Genomic DNA, 22,728 nt, shown 5'->3' on the forward strand with positions numbered 1-22,728 from the left:
TCCACTGTACTGATCACTACAGTGCTCATTTCCTCATTCTGAACTGCGCATGCATTTCTTTTCTTCTTTTTTGTTCTCTCCTTATCAGATCTGTTAGCCTTGCATTCACCTCCATGCTGTTGCTTGGTCTCTCCTAGGCTTCTTTCCTAGGGGCACTTGTCTCACTGACAACCAAGTAACCAATAAAATAAATGTTTTAAGAAAAGCTTTCCATCTTTTTACATTTTTAAACACATGAAGAATAGATTCAACACAGTATTGAGCAGTGATTCAGCATCACTCAAGTTAAAACATCCTCTGCCACTCTGAACAGGACAGGAAAGTAAGACTTAACACTCACTATCCTTTCTACAGTCCCATTTATTTACTGAGTTGGTGAGTGCCTAAAGGCCACTAATCCTTTTTGCTTACAGCAGGTATTATCAAAGTCACGGACCTGTACATCATTTGAAGACTGAAATCCAATTTAATGTTTTCCCATTTACACTAGACATAAGTTGTGCAGCAAACTTTTTAACAATGCTTCTAAATTCACAACATGCTTAGTCCCAAACTCCTGAAGATAGTATTTTTGCACTTGGGATTGTTAATGTTTGCTAAAACCCAAAACATTCTTCAGCTGACTAAAAGCTTTACATCCTTAGAACGTAAAATCTAAATATAAATGTGGTGGGCGTATGTGGATCTTTTCTCTCTGAGGAGGCTCTGTTACGAATTTCCACTGTTTTACGCCACTACCAAGCCTCTGCTAAGCCATGACACCTGTTCAGAATTTTCAGTTTCTTAACCCCTTATTACACTTCCTACCATCCACAGAAGTAGTGCAGGAAAAGAGTTCCATTGTCCTAGATTTGCTGTATTAATACTCCATGGCTCCTCGGTGTCCTTCAGTATTTTATATTAATACCCACCTTAAGGACAACTAACTAAATGGATGAACTTGCCTCCCTCATAACATATGCCAGTAGATAATCTGGTTATCAAGCAGAACCTGGAGAGAAAACCTAAAAATTCCACAGGAGGAACACCAAAGATAATGCTGTTAATAAATATTGTTACTGATAAGAATAAATGCTTTATATCAAAATGAAACAGCACTACAGCTTTTATGTAACATTACGCTAACTCATTCTTATCATTCACATCAATAAGGATTCACTGTTCCTAGGTTTGATATATTTAGCAAACATTGGCAGTGCATAATGCCAATGTTTGCTAAATGACCAAAAGTTCTTTTAGCGTTGCTATATAGATGCTCTTTTTAACATAGCGTTGCTATATAGATGCTCTATTTCTTCTGCAAAAAATAGACCATGAGGATATCTCCTAAATTAAAAGTCAAAATACCCTGTTGAGACAAAATGCCTCAGTAAGAAAACCTGTTTCAAAAGACTCTTTTTCATTAAAAACCACATATATCACTCAAATTAACCATAATATTATTTTTGACCTGATTTATTCACACAAATCAATCCAAGTTCATTTTAGGCCCAAAATATATATATCATAAAAATACTAGTAAATTTTTCCAGGTACTAGAGAATCTTGTATAAATGAATCTGTTCGAGTGCTTCTCTGTCAACATCCTTTTCCATATACACATCATAGTTCAGCTGCACCTCTTCAACCCATTGACTGATCTGTACATCTGTCTGAAACAAGGAAAGCAGATCCTTAAATCAACACCATGTTAAGAAACAGCAGGAGTTTCAAGGTTAAGGAGTTTCAACATTAAGAAGGCAAGAGAGATTAGTCATTCCAAATTATATGGCAATGATAAATTAATTTCTGGAAAAGGCTTTTTAACTCAAATAGGACATAATAAAGACAACTTTAAAAATTATCTCAGTCAATAGTCTAGATATTTTGTTAACATATTACAACTGCCTTTCTTTATGCATTTGTGTAAGCCTCAAGCATCCTAATTCAAAGGGTGACATTCTGACAGATGTGCTGAGGGAGCAGCTAATAGTATCATGGAAGAATCACAGGTATTTTCTTGTTTTACACACAGGGAGTATTGTATTAAGGCTACAAAGGGCTTCTTAGCTGCTCTGTGACTACAGCCTGCTCCAAGAAAAATTCAAATGACACTACTGCTGGTCATGGGGCTGAGGATCTACTTCACCCATCAGCATACAGGCAACAAATGATTCAATTTCTCTAAAACTAAGTACTGTTGTGAGAAAGTCACTTTATACATAACCTTGTCATGTCTGATCAGTGTTTTGTTTCCTAACTAAAGCTAGGCCACACAATTTGACCAGGTGTAACACACATGATCTCAGATGACCAATAGCAGCATGGACAGAGGGCAGAGCATGGCCCAGCACAGAGCATTCAACACCTCTGAAAGAGGCACTGCTGTTATGTTTGCTTCCAACTGCAATTTAAAGCTATGTAACTGATCCAAGATCCCTGATGGTAGTCACTTGGCTAGTTGGGGGACCACATCTCTCACTAATCTGTACTTCCAAAAGCTCATACTGCCATATTAATACACATGTTAATAGAATGATTCATGCAGCCTACTGATAGAGGCTGGGATTTTCCTTTTCACTCGAGGACAATCTAAGTACAGGGAGATGTGCTGGTGGCCAACCTCAAAACAGAATCCTGAGTCTTCCACCTTTTAATCTCTGCACAAAATTACTTATCCTTCCTTACAGCAATACTGGCAAGCAGCTAACTTCAACTACAGAAATGCCACTTTAACAGAAAATAACAAAATGTGTCAGTTGAAATAGGCCAAGGGAACTTACCTGGAGCTTTGAAAGTGATTCCTCAAGACTTGGAACTGTCACTAGTAAGGACCCTCTTTTCCTTACATTACAAGCAATAAATTCCCAAGCTCTGAAACATATTTAAAGGCAGGTGACCACTTTTTTGGGAAAAAAACACACATATTTGATATACAATGAATCTAACACTTGCAGTTTATTGGCCAGAGGTAGTCTATGCTTAAAGACTTGCAATATATGCTTATCAGTCATTATTAATATCTAAGCAAATGTATTTGCAGGAATAAAATCAAGCTTTGGATTAAAAACACAGGGAATACATGGTCTTACAATGTTAGATTTTGTAACTTTATAATTCTCATACATACATGCATATCATTTGGTATTGTCAAGACTTTCACTATGAACAAGGGTTAAACATTTACATTTGGCCCCTTTGGTTTGAAGAAAATCCAGTCCTGAAGTGCAGTCCTTTATTAAGCTTCACAACAAGCTTCTCTTTATATACATACTTCGTGTACAGTCGTGACAAAGTACTTCTTTTAAGACATCAGTAGTCAGAGTAGTTAAATACAGCCTCCAGCATTCCCTTTTTTAATTTTTTTTTGATTTTGCAAGTAAGATCATTTCTCGCAGCACAGCAATTCAGACTAAAAAGAATTTAATTTCCAGCATTCTTCAAATGTCATTTGTCTTCATACTACTAATGCAACACTAAACCACTATTCCCAAGTTATGACAGAATCAAATGAATTCTCAGTCCTGTGCCTGGAAATATATCTCCTGGCATTTTGAAACACCCACTGTCCTTCACCCATGCACTCTGTGCCTGTCTGGTTGGTATTATCACCTGGTATCCAGGGCAGCAGGGCAAGCCTTAGCTGAAGCTGGTATGGAATGACAGACTTGGCTGGGACCAAGTGGAGACACAGGCACTCCTTTTTTCTGACTGCCCATTCTAAACTCAGGATGATCAAGTTATTTACACTTTAAAGGATGCTGCTAGCTTAGCAAAAGCTCATCTGTGAGTGCCTTGTACCTGAAAGAGAACCTTAGCCACATGTTTGTTTGCTACCACAACGTTACAAATATCTATTAGCAGTATCATTCAGAACCATGCTTTGTAGTCTGTATATATTAAAGCTCTGACATTAGCAAGTCAGTGACTCTTACTTCTGAAGATTAAGCTTTATGCTGATACAGTAATCTCAGGTTCTTTAGCAGCAAGATACTATTTTAACATATCAGTGCAAGGACTCAAGCCAAGGTTTGGGTAAACAAAGCAGCAATGTTCAGTGGGTTTAACAATAAACAACTGCCAGAACACCTTAGCACTTAAGTATAACAATTAGAAGTAGACAGTATGAAACAATTTCCTTATATAAATTATGTACATGCCTTCAAAAAGCACAACCTTAAGGTTTTCCATTATTCACAAGGTTACACAGGTATTTACAAAGAAATAGGTAACTTGTTTGGACACAGAGCTTACCTGGCCTGTTCCTGTCTGTCAAGAAAATATTCAAAGACATTATTCATTACAACAACATCAGCCTTCTGCAGAAGTGAGGGCTGAGTACAGATGTCTGCATGAACCACCTGAAGGAGAGAAATTTCCCGAGGCATAAATTAAGAGACAAATACAGCCTTTGAGAAGTCATGAAGCCTGTCAGCCTAATACAGCAGCTGCTACCACCCTTTTGAACCAGTCACAAAACCAGGCATTTCACTGGCTTCACAGTAGATAAAACTGACATATACAACCATAATAACCTTGCAATTTTTTTTTTAATCAGATTTAACTCTTCTAATTAAGATACTCAATCCATTATGCTAAGCAAAATAAAGTACATCTGAATTTTGGTTTAGAAGTGTGTGCCATAAAAGGGGAGATGGCTGTTACATTCGACTTCCCTATATTTTATCAGAAATGTCCAGTGATTTCAGGAAAGAAGTTAAGCTAGTTGAAGCTATTTTGAGGATAATAAGAGGCATCTCACAGGGTCAGTGGGTTACTGAAGGATTATAGCTAGAAAAGACATACAGACCCAGATTTGACAGCTGAATTCTCACAATCCATATTGGGACTGGGAATGTTGGAAAGGCAGGATGCTCAGTAGCACTGGAGGATCCTACTAAACAACTGCCTCTCCAGTCAGCACAAGAGGAGCTGTTTTGATTTCATCTACCTTCACCTACCAAAAAGGATATTAGCACATCATGTCATTTTTCAAAACAAGTGAGACAGGAGAATATGGATGCTCATTAACACTCTGATGTGTTTGATTTCCTCTTAAAGACGGAGAAATATTATCAATCTGACTCAATGATCCATATGGGTCCTTTTCAACTGAGGATATTCTATTATTATGCATCCCAAATCTGATGAGAAATGCAAACTGCAATATCTTTTGAAGGGCTAAGTAGCAGTCAGCATGGATTCACTAAAGTCCTGCTTAACAAATCTGATTGACTTGTGTGGTGAACCAACTACCTGCATGGATGAGGGGAGATCAGTGGATTTTGTCTATTTTGACTTCAACAAGGCTCTCAACTCTGTTTCTCACAACATCCTCACAGGCAAACTCAGGGTGTGAGGGCTGGATGAGTGGACAGTGAGGACTGAGAATTGACTGAATGGCAGATCCCAGAGGGTCATAAACACTGGCACAGGGTCTAGTTGGAAGCCTGTCACTACTGGTGTCCCCCAAGGCTCAGTACTGGGTCCAATATTGTTTAATTATTCCACACATGACTGGGATGAAGGGGAGATGCCTCCTCTGTAAGTTCACTGATGACACAGAGCTGGGAGGTGTGGCTGATACTATGGAGGGATGGGCAGAGAGGAACCTTCTGAAATTCAGCAAAGGCAAATGCAGGGTCCTACATCTGGGGAAGAATAACCCCATGCACAGGATAGGATACTAATGGCAGTCCTACTATTTTTAAACCACTGTTCAGATAGCTGCTTAAACTAATGGAAAACTTTCAACATATGTCGATGTTTCCTTGACCTGAATGATTGACTTAAGACTTGACCTAAAAATTACTCTGCATTTACAGAGTAGGTGACCATACTGACCAAAGTGACCTAAGCACCTCATTCTCCCCAAACATATCCTCATTCCTCTTGGGGATTTTGGGACCACATAAGCATGTCTGGCTGCACAATGAGCCAGACCCAGATACTGCTCTAGTCAAAACCCCAATATTGCTGGGTTTGGTTTCAGCTGAACCAGCTCTCATCTGCTTGGCTGTGTGCCGGCACAACAGAGGAGGCAGCAACTGATTTTAAAACTGCCCTGTCATCCAGTGGAATACACACCAAGCCTTTCATGACTACAGTCAATTTCTGAATTGAGGTCTCAAGTTTCCTAAGATCTGTTGAACTGTTTACTTTCCTCCCAGTAGCTGAATGTTTCCTCAAATGGCAAAAGATGCTGAGCAACCCTCTATGTACTTTAACAAACCAAGTGTTGACCAAAGAAACACAAGGTTCACTCAGAGATTTAGCCACTAAAGATACCATTTCACTTTGCTATCCTTTAGGAACATATTCTAATAAAAATTCAGAATATGTTGAAAAAAACAATCTCTATTGAAGAAGAGCCTCTAAAACGTTTTTCAAACTTGTGCCATGAATTATGACCAGCATCTGGATTCTCACAATTTTTCAACCTGATATGTACCTCTAGAGAGAATTTGTTTGGGGGTGAAATAAAAATATAAGATTGAAATGTTCAAAGCAGTGTGATAACAGGAGTCACATGACTAAATTAGCATTTAATGAGACTCAAATAGCTAAGTCCTCCGGCACTGCTTTGAAAACCTATTATCTTATCTTTATGCTCCAAAATGAATACTTCAGCAGAATTACAAGGTGTGAAGAAAATACATAAAAGCTTATAATAAAAAATATACAGGGCTGAAAAGCATGCCTATAGATCTCCAGCTCCACTGAATTAACTTGACAGAGCTCCTAACTGTACTTTCAGTTTCATCACAGTAAAGTGTTATGAACATAAAACATACACAAAACCCAAAGGTTATGGATAAACTGTCAGCAACTGTGACTGAATTGAGCAACCCACTGCTACTGCTTACCCTGTGGTAAATATGTCTATTACTTATTTCTAGGTTAAAATTGGGTAACCTTAATACCCAAGAAATTACCATACTCAGCAGTTTGTGTGACTCCATTCAAGAGCACATGCATACAGCACAGGATTAAAGCCTGTATTCTATTCAGCATATTCTACTTACCAACTTTTGCTGGTAACAAAATCATGGGTCTGGTCCAGAAAGGAATTTTTTTTTTCTCTTTAAAATATTAGTAGCTATTCCCATAATTAAACTAGGGAAGTGATTCCCATAATGATAGCACTTTCTTTGAAACCCATTTTGCTTGTGGTAGGTACATATACACTGGCATTCTATGAAAGGAAATATGAATAATTCTAAGTCCTTTAGGTCTCCTTAGATGCAAATTTGCAAATCCTACAAACATTTTTCTGCTAACAAAAGTGAATCACAGACATTTACTTTAGTGTTTGTGACAGAAATTCTTTATACACTCAGTTTCACAGAAGTGAGTGGCAATGATGTCATTGATTTCACTGGGAGAATTGGCTAAGATTTATCTGTTTTGTGTGGGCCAACGGTTAAGTCCAGTGAGGAAAAAGGCTAAGTGATTAATATTTTGATAATTTCCCTCTTCCTCTTTACTATAAGGTCTTTATTTCCTAATGCAAAGCCTTTGCTTAGGATCAAAACAAGCTAAGGCAGAAACTTCTCAGAATGCTGATTTAGAAGCCACTCACTTAAACCAGATACCTTGTACACGGTGGTTAAAAATACGAAAACTAAAACATATATTTGGTTACCTTTATTCTGTCAATGAACTCGTACTTTGTAATCATAATTTCTTGCAACTGGCAAAAGTCTGCATTCATTTCTACTCCATACAGCTGGGAAGCTGAGCTATAAAGATAACCCTACATTAGGAAAAGGAAATTTAGTAACTGTGATGCCTTTAAAACAAGTTCAAATATTTCATTTAAAAAGAAGAGAATTAAACACAAGTTAAGATTAGAGAAACATTTTAAAATAGTGTGTTGAGAAATGTCTTTCAGTGGATGTGAAATATTTTTCAAAGCTAAGCTCCTGATTTGGCAATTCCTACTTAAGCCTCACAAATGTTAGTAAGAGATCCAAAATGACACATCAAAAAAACAAGAAAAGGAAAGCTCCAAGTTCACTTGAACTGCAAAACAGATGGAAAATACTCTAAGAAAGAAAAAAGGTATACAAAACAAATTATGAAAATACTGTGAAGGGAAAAGATTCCACATGTCATTTTTGTTTCTTGGGAGAATTGAAGAAGAAAACATCAAGAGAAAAGAACAAAAACATGAGACGTAACAGAGTCAAAATGAGTGAAAATGGAGGACAACATACCAATAATATAGTGGGATATTTTGATACCAAGTCTTTGTCAGCTTCTCTAAGTTACTGTATTACTGACATTTTCAGATGCTTCATACAGGTATATATGCAAAAAAAAAAAAAAAAAAGCTAAATTATGACTTAATATTAAGCCCAAAAAATAGTTCAGTTTTGGGCTAAGATTTGGGGAAGCCAATTGGAAATGTTAGAGAAAAAAAGTACAAAGACTTGAGCGTACAGTGCCCTAACAAAGATACTGCTTTTAGTGCCACTGTCTCCACTGAGCAGAATAATTACACTTTGCCAACACTGGCAAAGACAAACAACGTGAAGATACAGAATATCTGAGATCCACATGTATTACAACTTCATTATTAAGGTTTTCTGAAACCATTCTACTCAGAGAGTAGAAAAGCAACCTGTGAAGTCACCCCTCCTCCAAGGCAAGACCATATTACAAAGCAGAACTCTTTTTGTGAAAGAGTGCTTTGAAAGTATCTTCTACTATAATAATACAAGCATTTGAATACTTCAAAATAAAAATCAGCCTAGCCAAAGTGTTACCATTTAAGGACCCAATGCTGCAAATATTTACAAATGGGAGTAACTTTCCTCATTTGAGTGATCCCAAAATTAGACTATTCAAATGAGTAAAATCACATGCTCAAGTGTTTGCAAGATTGAGCCCTAAACACACATTGACTTTTTTAAGAAAGTAGTAATGTGTGTTTTGCATTGCTGTTGGCCATATGTTGTACCAGCCATGCCAAAAGCAATCAAAATTGCACTCAAGGTTCTTGATGAAGTATTTTATGTGCATTTTAAAATGCAGAGCAGGACAATATGTTTTTGGAGACAAATTCATATCAAAGTCTTCCTTTGTATATTTTAACAGTTTATCAGCTTCATAAAGGAATTTAACATAACTAATCTATATATAGGCATGGTCAAGACATAAGAGGACAAACTCACTTAAGAAAGAGACAGCAGGAATGAGCAAAAGAGCAGCATGTGTGACAGCAATATGCTACTCTGTTGGACAACAGACTTTTCCTCTCCATAAGCAGGATCATTTCTATTCCCTCTTGTGAGGAACACAGGAAGAACTCAAATTGCTAGTAAACAGCACCTTACACTATTCAGAGAGTCAGATCAGAGGTGCCTCTCAGAATGACCCATCCAATATTGAGTAATGAGAGTAGGCAGTCAGAAAAGAGGGAAAATGTTTGTCACAGTAACAAAATATGAATTCCTGTGCTGGAAGTTACCGCAAATAGCACTGCACCAAGCCTGGAGCCAACGTCAACCACTACCTTTCCTGTCAGGTCAGGCAGTACATGGTGATAAAGAAACTTCAGTTCCATGAGGGAAAAGGAATGCGAAATAAACTCTGGGAAATAAGAACAGAACAAAGGTGTTGGGTGGGCAGTACTAACTACTGTGTAATTAACCATTGAAATAGTAACCTGAAGTATTATCTTCACTGAAAACTTGTGTGGCTTCTTGCCTGCACTAGTGCATAGGGCAGGGTTTGCAGATCACAGGTAATCAGCCAAGAAGCCTGTCCCAAGTCTGAGGATTCCTTGCCTTACATGGAGAATTTTGAAATCCTTCATGAAACTGAATTACCTTTTTCTGAACAGTATGTTAAAGAATACAAAACGAAGTATCTTGGAACTGTTTAACTGAAAAAGGAAACGTAGTAAACACAATTTGTGCAAAACTTTTTGTGGGCAGACATATTAATAGCTTTAATTTCAACTCCAAAAGTTTTAATGAATGGAATGTTCTCCATATAAACCATTCCTTCAATGGCTGTGCTCTACTGGCAACAGCACCGATCCATACCACACACAAGCTTTAAGACAGATGGTGATTTCCACTGGTCTTTAGCATGTGAGAGGAGACCCAGGCTACTGCATGGACTCTACAGTATTGTCTTCCTCTTGCATCTTCCTCTCCAGTGGTACATAGCCCGCTTCTAACCTGCCCAGTTTTTGTGGGCAACAATTGTCACTCATACACTGCAAATTAATTCAACTTACATGTGTAGGAGGCTCCTTCCACTGGTTATGGGAAATAATTCTGGCCTGTATATTGCAGCAGTCTGGACAAAGTCTCCCATCAGCTGGATGTTGTCATGTCCAGCTGAGTCACTGCACAAACCAGTTTAGTTAAACTCAATTTGTTTCTCATGCTCCCGAAAGAACACTTACCTAAAGATGCAGTTTTGTATGAGCCACACTCTGTGCAGTAGCTCCTACTCATTTTCCCCTCCTCACACAATGAATCAACAACATCATCATCATAAAGGAATGCATCAACATGAATCATGGGCAGTGGATGCTGGTGTATCTGAGAAGAGGAACAAAACCTTAGAAAGGAATAACCAAGTCTCTTAACTTCAGTTACACTGTCACATGTTAACTGTCCCACCATCCTACCTTTCCCAAAATCCCTGAGATCCATGCTTTTCCCTATGCAACAATTACAAAAAAAAAAAAAAAAAAAATTAGCTACAGAAATCCTGCATGTAAACTGGGTTATCAAATTCCACTGAGATAACCAGTAAGTGGTGGTCCACAAACAAAAGCAAGCTGGTTTTGATATCTGAGTAGGGAGAACTATGTGAATGTTGCCTCTTTAGTGCTTGCTTGGCTAGAGAACATACAGGATAAAAGAAGCTTTTCCGCCTCTTTTAATGAGGAGAATGTAACTTAAATTTAGCAGAAAGGTCAATTCTGCTTCTCAGCCTCAACTGACTGTTTTCATCATTGTGCCTTATGCCTCTATCTAGAAGCACCCTAATTAACATGGGTGTCACTTTCAATCAAAAGTATACCAGTTGGGATGCTTGCCCTCTCATCATTTCAAGGGGCATAATCTTCATCCTCCTACTCATCTTTCCTTCCTTTTCCAGGCTTGCTGTATGTGGCCAATCCACTTCTCCCACTGAAGAGCCACACATCACTTTTCTGGGAAATGCATTAACTTTCCTTGCATACTGACAGGTCAAGTAGGAAAGGTGCACTCTCCTCCCACAGGACTCACAGCCCACCTGTTTCTGAGCCATGAGAATCTGAAAAGAGCTGGATATCATCTCTGGGCTGCCCACATTATGGTAACAGCAAAACATTGGCCCTGTGTTCCTGCTGTCTTTAAGGGGGCTGTTAAGAGTCTATTATGGAGCTAGCATTGAAGAATCACTGTGACAGGTGCCATATCACACAGAATGAAAGCTATCCCAAATAACATATGATCAAAGCATTAAAAACTATGAAGCAACTTTCTTGGAGTCATGCAAACACAGAGCAACAGACCTGAGAACCAAACTGAGATTTCCTATACTTCAATCCATGCTCATTTTCTATTATAAACTACTGCTAAAATGCTATCAGAATAAATGATGTGGTTCAGTAAAATCAGACCATAACAATTAGCTTACTTTCTGAACAGCTTGATGTTCTGAAGTGAACATTGCCTCAATGGGTAAACGATTCCGCAAATCTTCAGCGATATTTCTGAGCACAACATCATTGTTACTCACCACAAGCTCATCAAAGTCATCTATAAATCAAGACAAACAAAAACCCCTGAACAATCATATGCAGATCATGTGGACTAAGTGATGACCAGTACAATACAGTTGCAAGACATAAACAATACCAGATGGATAAGGTTTTTTATTCACATGCATTTTTGTTAGCTTTTCCAGCCAATGACTGATTTGGATTGTAATAACTTTGCCACGTAAAATAAATGCACTGCTTTTCTGAGATCTCAAATTATTTTCATATTTATAAATTTATAACTCACATATGATAGTCTGGGCTGCCACCAAAGTGATATTGTTTCAGTTTAAGATATAAAAAGCATCAAAGATGTTTTTGAACTATTGGAGAAATTACAAAACTCAATAGTTGCCTGAATGCAGGCTTTTTTTTAAATACAAGTTTCTTTTTATATGTATGATCTTTCTAGTAAATGTACAAAAAAATTGGGGAAAATGCACAGTTCACCAGTTCAACTCACAATACATTTTACATCACCTAAACTATCAAAATATTTCAAATGAGAATGAAAATAGGAATAAATGTAAACCAATACATTTTTGCAAAGCCGCAGAGTAAATTTTTGTTATTTTTCCCGGACATTTCTGCATTACTTTAGCTCATTTTTTAAAAAGATATCTAGAAAAAAGATTCAGAAGGAAACCATGTGAAGACACTAATCCTTTTTTCTTCCAAGGCTCAGTCAATAGTAAGTATCATTACTTCTTCAAACTGCTCTTTTAAAAATGACTGTTAATGCTGGGGACTCTACAACCACCCTTAGCCATCTATTCCAGTGCTTGACTACCCTCAATATTAGAAAGGAAAACCCTTCTTAACTACTGATTTTGATGTCCTCTGCCACTACTTAGTATTTTCTGCCCCACTCACAATGGAAATAGCAAACTTTGTTCCTTTCTATTATACAGTAAGTATTTACTTCCCTGAAGACTCATCACGTGTCACATCAGTCTCCTTTCCAAGAAAAACCAAGATTTGCCTACTCAGACCGTTCCTGGTTTTTTTTTTTTCTTTCCAAGTGTGTGAGGATTCTCAACACTTCCCTTTGGATCTCCTGGACTCCCATCCTTTCTGACCTGCAGTATTGAGAACTCCAGCTAAAGGTTTACTTGCTCTTACCAGAGTTTTCACATCTTGCAGCCAACATCCTGCTTATATCCCCCAATTTCATGTTAAGAGTATGATGTTCGTAACTGGCATTAGCACAAGATCTGCTTTATGCCTGTACTCTGCTCTTTTCTTGTTATGTTTTCCTCAAAAGAAGGATTAGATGAAATTCCTTTTTGTCTGGATATCTTACTGCTTGAAGGATGTTGAACTGGTTCTAAACAAAGGCACATCAGCTCAAAGCTACAAACCTGTAAAAGACAACCACCACCACTAAAAAGCAACCACTAATCTAATCCTGAAAAAATGTACCAAACCCATCCATTGAGTCTTGTCTAAAAGTGAGACGAGTATGTATGTCCCCACTTCTCCACCCCTTCTGGCTTGCTTCTTGTTTTATTTAGACTGCCAACATGTTGGGCAGTGACTGTGCTCTTTTACATGTACATGCATCACTCACAAAAAGAAAATCTTGACAGCTTTTACAGGTGTTTTTAAAAAAGGCAATGCTTGCTAGCATTGCAGTTCCAGGTGGGAACATTAGTACAGAAAAGCTTGATGGAAAACAGGTTCAAAATAAATCTACAGAACACACTACAAGTTTCTCTATGCTAATATATTTAATCTTTCCTGTGGATCACAGGAAATGCTAGAAAGACTGAGAAATTTTAAGGCTAGTATAGAAATCAGAAATCTGCAAACCTTTAAACTATGAAATGCTTCTGAAATGGTTTTTGCTTAAGCACTGTAGTGAGAACAATATGATTAAAGAAAGCATCCTTCATTGGTGCAAAAGGCTCTCTTCTTTAGACTGCAAATGTAAATGGTTCTTTCAACACATCCAAAAATGGACCCAAACAGACAATCCTGAATCCCCTGTAGTAAGCAGCAGAAACCTTAAATTATTTGTATTTCCCTAAGATATATTTGGTTTATAATTTATTAAACATACAGTTGTAATGCTCCAAAGCCTTGATGGGCCATTACCATTAGTAGTTGTTATACTTCAGGAAGGCAATTTACTGCTCCAAAGTGCTCACAGTTAGGTTCTCCAGAACTTCAGCTCCTAAAGAGATGCACACTTTGCAGCAAGGAACACAGACAGAGGCAGCAGCTGCAACAGCAGCAACATCAACACAACAGGTGCAATGCAGCAGCTCCAGCTTGTCAGCATTTTAATTTGAAACTTCTCATGAGCACCCATCCTGTTAAACTCACAGCCCATCCAACAATTTGCAGATTTGTTATAAACATCCCAGAAGCACAGTGATGTTTCCAACCAGCTCAGGGAAGATTTCTATGGATGTGACACAGCACAGAAGCAAACCTAGATATTATGGGAAGGGAAGGTGGACAAATCTAACTGTAGCTTAACTGAGACCATCAGCACCCCAACATGCCCTCAGAGTGCCAAGGCACCGGTTTGCTGAGGTGGTTAACATCTGAAGGAGCAAGGGGAAAAGTCATGCTACAGACAGAACAAGAGAGTAGAAAGCTGATATTAGCAGCTGAACAGATCAGTGCCTGTGGGCAATAAGCCTCTACATCTGGCACTTGCTTTAAAACAATACTATTACTATGCAAGAGAGCTCATCCAGCTGTTATAGTGCCTGTTAAGAGTATCAAATTCAAATATAGCATTTAATGAAATGCAGGAAGTGTTCCTAGACCACCAGGCCAGCCACATCACACTGCAAATACAGAACTTCAGCTCTCTTCCTCCCAGATCTAGTGTGTCAATAGGATCTGCTCCCTCATGCCCTGGGTGACCTTTCCTGGCCAACATTAGTGATGGAGAGTGTTCCAGCTCCACAGAAGAGAAACACACACCTTCAGTGGGACACAGGCAGCACATCCATCTTCCTCTAACCCAGAATATCCCTTCCCTGCCCTGAGTTCAATCTGTGCAGTGCCTGGCACAACGCTGGCCACCTTGCAGAGGGCCCTCTGATCTCTCCTTGCAACGCAAAGTATGACACACGTGAGTTCTTGTATGCTCTGTACAAAACAAGTCCTGAGGACAACACATATGCAGCTCAAAGCAAAAACTGTTGAAACACTGACCCTGAAAAATAAATGACAAATGTGCTCCTTTCTAACTAGCAGTTAATACTCTAAAGTACAATGAGCAGGAACAAAAAAGGAGAAGAAGGTCTGAACAGACTTCATTTGAGATGACAAAATGGCAGCTGGAGCAGAAGCTGCGTGTGCAACACTCCACACCTGTGTGTATAGTCTGTGACTGAACTCTGACACAGAGAGTCAGGACTCCTTCCTGTCAAAGCAAGAAACAGCAACAGCTACCACAATAACCCATTTGCTTTTGCAGTATGTAAATATTTGTAGATTGCCATCAAGTAGGAAACGCCAGTGCCAAATATGAAAATATGCATCTCTGCTGGTACAGTTTTATCAACTCCACCCTCGTGTTTAACAAATTGTTCACTCTTGAGAATCTCAGTATCGCCTTAAAAGGAATCTTCAAAGAAAAAACAAAAATAGAAAAGTATTTTATATATCATTTTAGTACCTGTTACATACATGAAATGTATACAACATGAAATGGAGAGTGTGCAAGCCAACCTGTGTTCATTGCACAGACAACTAACCAGGAAAGAAACGTACAGTTCATGAAACACTGCAAGATGAATCACAATCATTTGTTTATGGAGGAAGTCTGAGTGTGTAGTGTTTGTATTTTACTTCAAAAACCGGTTCCACTGGATTTACTCAACATGCATTTATAAAATTTAATTAACACGTTGCAAAAAGCCTCATTATCACCCTGGTGCTAGTCAGCCTTTCTACAGAAGCTAAGAAAACATCACAAAGCCTCACACCAGATAGAGAGCACCGCTACACCAACATCTGAACACCCTGGCACTGCAAAATACAGGATTGAAGACAAGCAATGTGTGATTTCCAAATGACAACAGAAGATTACATGTCACTGAAAGAGAGGAAAGAAGAGAATTTAGCAAAGGCAACCACAGCAGCAAGCACCTTATGGTCTTCTAGATATAGACTCCGACTCACAGAAGAGAAAAGCAAATATTAACAGCTGTGTTACTGAAAACAAGGTTGATTTAGTAATTCAGCATTTTTAAATAATACTGGAGAACCAAGTCAAGGAAGAAGCACCACATCCCTAAAACTTTAGTATTGCCCTTTTTGACTAAATAATTTGAGAAGCAATATGTGACCTCAGTATACCGAGTACCTCGGTAACTCTAAATGTTATTTCTGTCCCAAAGCATACATAGTTATTGGTAGAAAGTAATTGGCTTTTTCCAACAGAAATATAACCAGAGTTCATTTTATAAGTTTAAGTCTTTTACACTGGTTAACTGAAAGAAACTTCAAAGTTCAATTTTAAACAAGGTAAGTCTCATACTGTTTCACAATCCCTAGTTTCCCCCACCATTATTACATTTCAATGACTAACAACTTAGAAGTACTTGGTATTCTTCTTGAGACCTCTCTCACACCAGTATCACTTGTCACAAAAAGGACTTGTCACTTGTCACAAAAAAGGAAATTAATGCTAATTCCCACAGTTGATGATTCATCCAAGTATAGGTAACATCCCATTTTAGTTTTTCACACAGAAGAGTGGAAAAGATTTTTGGTATGGTATCATTTCAACAAATAAATGCTAATGTGAAAATGCAATGCTATTTTTATCTCTTCTGAAAGATATTTCAGTTGAATAAATCACTTCTACAAATTTGGATATGAAGCCTTATACTAAATTACTTTTTCACACAAACACAAAACCACATACTATACTTGTCACATTGCAGAAACCCACATTTTCATCCTTTTTAAAGATACTCGTTCCACTTTAGTTTCATCTGCAGACTGAAAGGAAACATTTAAAGAATCAAGTTTTTTCTTATCCTGTTTCCTCTTCTTGTCTTGTGAAAATTATCATCTGATAACTTTACCTAGCATGTCAGAGAACATGCTAATTCCTAGATAATAAAGTACAAGAAAATGCTGGACACACTTGGTCTGCTCCTAAGAGTATGATGAGAAGTTTCTTCTCTGTACTCAGAACACTGTACTAAAGCAGCACATCCTCTGTTATCAGTTAGGTTGACTTTGTCAGATACTCTTCCCTCACTCCCTGTTAAAAGCCTGAATTTACAGCACTGACTGCCCTCAACTTTCAAGTTACAAGACTAAATTGTACTCCAACCTCTTAAAAAGCTGGTTTGCTCCCAGTAGAAGTGAATCCATCAAAAAAAAATTGTACTTAATTATATGTTGTTTATCCTTAAATTAGAAGATTTGCAATGATTATTATTCAATTACTATTTTGAGTGATACTCTTGATATTGAATATTTTGAGTACTGCAGGAACAATCAACAATTCATACCAGTATATCACTTTGAAATCTTAGCTTCATATTTTCTCAGGAAATGCATAGATTGGAAATGGTTTGTAGAGTGTTTTATTACACTGTTGCATGAACTGAAAAAAATTTAGAAGTTTAGAAAAAAATTTTAGAACTGAAAAAAATTTAGAAGTTAGTATCACAACAGTAATATTTACCCATGATGGAAAAATATTTCAATCTTAGACCCCATGATAGAACACAAGAAGCATAAAGGGTCTTATCACCTTACCTGTGCTTCACTGACACTGACTGAGACACAGGCTTTGTAATCTGCATTTAAGCGCTAAGTACAGCAAAAGCATTCAGTAGTTGCCAGTAGGTAGAGTGGTTTGGTGACTTCAATCTCAAACTCAAGATTCAGATTCCTGTATTTACTTCCCCTGATTCCTGTGGTGCTGCTCATGTACACAGATAGCTTGGTCAATTCACTGGTTATCTCCTCCAGCATTCATTCTTACCAAATGCAACCTTGTCTGCTACTGAAAATTTTAGAAATCTGGGCAGTGGAGGCTCACGTGGGAATTTGCCCCAGCTCTACATCAAATGCTGGGACCCAGCTGAGGGGGATTGTCAGGGGGGTTTCCCAAGTGGTTTGAATTAGCTCTTGGGCTTCACCCAGGTTTTCTTAGCCGGAACTTCTGGAACATGGTTATTGCAAAAGGATATTAAAGCATTAATCATGCTATTATAAAAAAGTTAAGACACGAAAGGTTCCTGTTCTTTTTTCCAGCTCTTATTATTTAATTTTCTTTAAGATCTAAGACAAACTCAAAAGAAAAGCTGGAATGCAAGTCACCGTGAAATGACGTAGATCTCACTGCAGTGTGTGGGAAGAGCTGGCTGATTGTGAAACAGCCAAGCAGTGTTGCTAAGCAGCTGCTTTAAAACACTAACGTCTTCTTCCATCACACATAAAGATTTGGAATTTCTAAAATTTTCAATACAAAAAACCCCACATTCATAAGAAAAGGAAAAAAAAACTAATAGAATCTTTCATTCACTTACATTCCCGTAATTACCAAGTAAGGTTAGTCAAAAATCATTGGAGTGAGAATTATGTTCAATGTTCTTTCAGTTCAAAATATGTAAGGCTTTACGTTAGGTCAGATAACTCGCTTTACTATAAACCAATTCAAGTCTTCCATGGAAGTTTGTCAGTAACATTTCATGCCTTCAGTGCCTGAGTCAGAAAACACCAACTAAGTTACAGTAATAAATAAGGCTGTCTTTGCAACAACACTAATCTTAAAGGTCATCCACCTTATGCAGGACTTTACTCTAAGGATGCATGTACACTTTAATTCAGAGAGAGGTGTCAAGAAGGAAAAAGCCTGACTCCAGCTAACACTGGAATCATGCCCAGTTCTCCTCAGCTGGAGGTAAAACTCAACATCTTGACAGAAACAGGAATGGGATACAGGAGGAAAAGGCAGGGAACTGACACCCCACAGAAAAACAGTTTGTCTGTGGAAATACCATTTTTATTTCCATTTATCCTATCCTAGTTTTCATTCACAATATTATCTCCCCATCCCTACCACTTTTTTTTTTTTCTTTTGTTCATCAGAGGTTTGTTTCCTTCCCTACATCTGTATCACCAAAGACTAGGCTTTTATTTCTGTGTGGCACAGAGATCTGGTAACTTTTTATGTCTCCCATAAAACAGTCTTCTTTATGCACAGAGAGAACACCACATTCCCTAGCTGTATTCAGGGTACAGCAACAGAAACCTCTACCAGCTCCTCACTATCCTCAGTCCAAGCACTATTAATTATCACAGGACTAGCTAGGTATTAAAATGGGCAGTATAATTATTCAAATGTAACAATTCTGAGAGGAAAAAAAAAGCCACACTAAAAGTTACTGCCAGTACGCAGCCACAGAAGCAGCTCAGAGAAACAATACTAAGAGAAGCATCATCAAGAGTGCTATGCTGGGGACATCACAGGAAATATTTGCATCTCTGAGGAAAATGCAAAAAAGCTAAAGGAATGTGACCTGCAGGACAAATGCCTCTGCTCACTTACTGTCCAATGCTGCAAGAAAATAAAACCAGTAAGGTACAGATACTGATCTTGTACTCTAGTCCTGTCATCAGGGTGAAAACTAGAAATAAAGCAGGACATAGCCATCCAGACAAAAGAAATCAGAAAAACAGGAACAGGTTAATGCCCAAAGAGGCAGTGAAACATATATTGATTGTTTAACAATGAAAAATTTTTACACATAGGCATAAAGCTTTCTAATTTCCACTCTTTTATCATAAATCTACATGCAAACATATATGTATGTTAGAGAGGGAGACTGCAGCACCTTGAGAGAGCACAAGAACTGGGTAAACATTGATATTTTTCCACTGGCAACTTCTACAAGCATTAGCATGAGGCCACATTCTACAGGCGCTAAATGTCTCCACAAATGTGGCAATCAGGGAAATATGATTAGTCTAAGTCACACATTCTAAATTACACACCTTGGAACAAATGTGGTTGCCTACAGTTCTATACTGCATCAGCAATTCACAAAATACAATCACAACATGTAAGCAAATGCTGAGGATGCAGATGACTAAAGTACAACTTGATTTCTCACAATATTAATTAATAGCATCCAGCCAGGATAGTAACAATGAGCATTTTTTAAAGAGAAAATTAGCATAAAATATTATCAGAGCACAAGCCTGTAAGCAAAGAATCCTAAACCAAAGAAGATTCTGAAGATGGCCTGACAAGGAGACTACAGAACTGAAATTATATTCATTACTTCACCTGCTTGATCCTGATTGCCCTGTCCACTCTGTTCCCTGATCTGCAGCATATGAGCTGAAAAGCCATTGAATGGCAACTGTAAAGCTAATTATGTTTAAAGATGATGCACATAGTGAAGCAGCAGCCATCACTATTGATGCGAACAGTATAAAAATAGAAGGACACAGATTGCTCAGATATACCACACACACAAAGTAGTTCAAGATTTGGAACCTAATCTACTCTTTAGGTTGCATCTTAATTATGAAGAGCAAATATGAGGCAAGAATATATGAATCCTTTCACTGAAAGACCTAGGCAAAAAGCTAGATCATTAAAATTCAGAAAAAATATTTTAGAGATCATAATAAAGGTTAGTGACCATACCATATCATCTTTCACAGAAACCATCTATAGTAAGTTTTGGAAGCTGTAACATAAAAAAAATATTTAAATGTATTCACTGACAAAGGATTTTGAAGTCTACATAAACTATGCTCAAAACATTGGCTAAAAATTCCATGGCAGAAGTAAAACATGATCATAGAATTGAAACAGAGAAAATAGTAAGCATTAGTTTCCTAACTGAAACAGTTCAGCATTTTCAAGTTTCACTAGTAAGCTCCCATGTGCCTTGCTGTATCTGTAAAGGGGTCAGGAAGCTGAGAAAGCTCTATATGCACACCACACAAACTAATAGTGTGTAATGATTTATGTTAAGTGAATAATCAATATGAATGATTGCATGAGAAACTGAATGAGATTTTTATATATTAGAGCATATGGGATAGAAGAAAACCGCTTCTAACAAGATTATTTACAGTAACCCAAGCACTGGACACTGGAAGTGTCCAGACAAGACCTCAAAACTGGAAGGATGCAGTACTGCTTATAGCAGATTGCTCTAGCATTATGTCTACACACACACACAGACATATGCATGTGTAGATAGATACATACACGTAAGTATGTGAACATACACACACAGAAAATAAGAATGTTTAATTGCAAGTAACACTAACTACTTCCATCAAAACTCAGCCTTCACGTTCTAGGGAGGCCCATGTCTGCTCTAGCCGTGAAGGCTGACTCCCAGATGCTCTGGAACATTCGGCGATGTCTCTCCTAGGAAAGAGCCCGTGTGGGTGGGAGGGCCCATGTCTGTCACAGGCAGCAAAGGCTGCTCCCAGCTGCTTCTCTTCCCACAAATCCAGCAGAGGGCCTGCTCCCCCTGAGAAGGCTCTGTCCTGCCTCTCCATCTGAGTGACTGCGGGAGCTACAAACCACAGAGCAGCACGGAGTGAGCTCGCAGCTCCAAGTACCTAGACAGCTGGACAAGTCCTTGGTGTCAGAGCTGCCCTTTGTGCCACGGTCCCTGTGTGTTGGTGCTGGCTCAGGAAGTTGTTTGCACCCTAAAGTGGACGTGCTGGAGCAAAGACCCAAACAAGAACCATCATCTGAGCAAAGCAGGGGAAGTACTGTATTATATGATGAATTTCTGCTAACACACAACCATCAGGGTAGGTTTACCACCCCAGGAGACAATAAACAGGACACACACACATACTGGATCTTGAGACTGGGCCACAATATTGGAGGGGTCTTCCAGATTCCTATAATCTGCACATGGAAAAATGCACATACCCCTGAGACTAAGCAGGGTTTAGACTTTATTCAGCACAGCACTGTGTGACTATAGCTTTAACGCACTGCCTATGATGAGGTTTCCCGTGTCATCTTTTGGGTTCAGTTGCAAATTTACAGCTTCTGCACTGACCCATATTTCCTTTCTTCATCTGCCACAGAATGCTTGACTGCAGCACGCTGATGAAATTATATCCAGGCATAAACAAGGGAGTAAACAGAAAGCTATGTTCACTTAAGGTGACATCAAGTGCGGAAAGCAGCGTTTGTAAATGAGCTCAAACCGCTATTTCCAAACTCCTGAAAGACTGCCGTGTACACGTGTGAAGCTGCACAAGACAAGCCTAAGACCTAAAGGCGTCTCGGCGCCGCAGGAGCAGGCTGGCTCCGCACGCCCGGTGCGCCGCGGGCTTTGAGGGGCAGCCGTGCTGCTCCGCTGCCGGCCGCGCCCGCGCCGCCACACCCCCGCCCCTGCCACGGCACCGTGGAACGGCACGGCACGGCACGGCACCCGTGGCGTGGCATAGCAAGGCACGGCACCCCGGACGGGCGAGCGCGACCGCCCCCGATGGGAGCTGAGCAGGGCGGGCGGCACCGGCCGCGCTCTGCTCCAGCCGAGCCGTCGGGCCGCTACCCGCCGGTACCCGGAGAGCCACGTGCCCCCGGAAGGGGGCGGTACCCCGGTCCGGGCACGCTGCCCCTCGCCCAGGGTCTGCTCCCCCCTCCCCCGGCCCTGGCTGCCGCACGGCGCCCCGGGCCCGACCGGCCGGCGGGGCCGAGCCAGGCCCGCTGTGCGGTGCGGTCGCGGCCCCGCTGTGCGGCGCTTACGGGTGTTGCGCATCCAGTGCAGCAGGCGCGGCAGGTCGGCGGCGCGCGTGCCCCGCACGGCCGCCAGCACCGCGCGCCGCGCCGCCGCCAGCTCCATCGCGCGCCGCCGCGGGGGGGCGCCACGCGCGCCGAACCACGCACGTGCGCGCCGCGGGACGAACCGCGCCCTCCGCGCGCCCGCCCGCCCACCCGCACGCACGCACGCACGCACGCACGCACGCACGCACGCACGCACGCACGC

At 39.6% G+C, this 22,728-nt stretch overlaps 1 protein-coding gene across 2 annotated transcripts; it reads right to left on the reverse strand.

Moving 5' to 3' along the window:
• Positions 1 to 1,439: 1,439 nt before the first annotated feature.
• LOC129121861 (uncharacterized) lies at positions 1,440 to 22,672 on the reverse strand. 2 transcript variants are annotated; one of them, XM_054635371.2, is made up of 8 exons: positions 22,488 to 22,672; positions 11,632 to 11,753; positions 10,403 to 10,541; positions 9,455 to 9,576; positions 7,625 to 7,735; positions 4,234 to 4,340; positions 2,763 to 2,853; positions 1,440 to 1,652 (listed from the first exon to the last, which is right to left on the reverse strand). In XM_054635371.2, exons 1-8 carry the CDS (start codon positions 22,582 to 22,584, stop codon positions 1,536 to 1,538), a joined length of 906 nt encoding a protein of 301 aa, XP_054491346.1. In that variant the 5' UTR covers positions 22,585 to 22,672; the 3' UTR covers positions 1,440 to 1,535. The 2 variants fall into 2 exon arrangements, with proteins under 2 accessions (XP_054491346.1, XP_077036561.1); XM_077180446.1 differs by lacking the exon at positions 22,488 to 22,672 and adding an exon at positions 20,037 to 20,699.
• Between the last annotated feature and the right edge of the window lie 56 nt (positions 22,673 to 22,728).

This window comes from Agelaius phoeniceus, chromosome 6 (genome assembly GCF_051311805.1).
Source record: "Agelaius phoeniceus isolate bAgePho1 chromosome 6, bAgePho1.hap1, whole genome shotgun sequence".
Taxonomy (NCBI): domain Eukaryota; kingdom Metazoa; phylum Chordata; class Aves; order Passeriformes; family Icteridae; genus Agelaius; species Agelaius phoeniceus.

Excerpts from the sequence above, each read along its gene's own strand:
- LOC129121861 (XM_054635371.2), bottom strand. The coding sequence starts at position 22,584 with ATGGAGCTGGCGGCGGCGCGGCGCGCGGTGCTGGCGGCCGTGCGGGGC. Across the intron at positions 11,754-22,487 it reads GCACTGGATGCGCAACACCC|ATGACTTTGATGAGCTTGTG; the intron begins GTAAGCGCCGCA and ends CTTGATTTATAG. Across the intron at positions 4,341-7,624 it reads AGTTCATTGACAGAATAAAG|GTGGTTCATGCAGACATCTG; the intron begins GTAACCAAATAT and ends TCTCTCCTTCAG.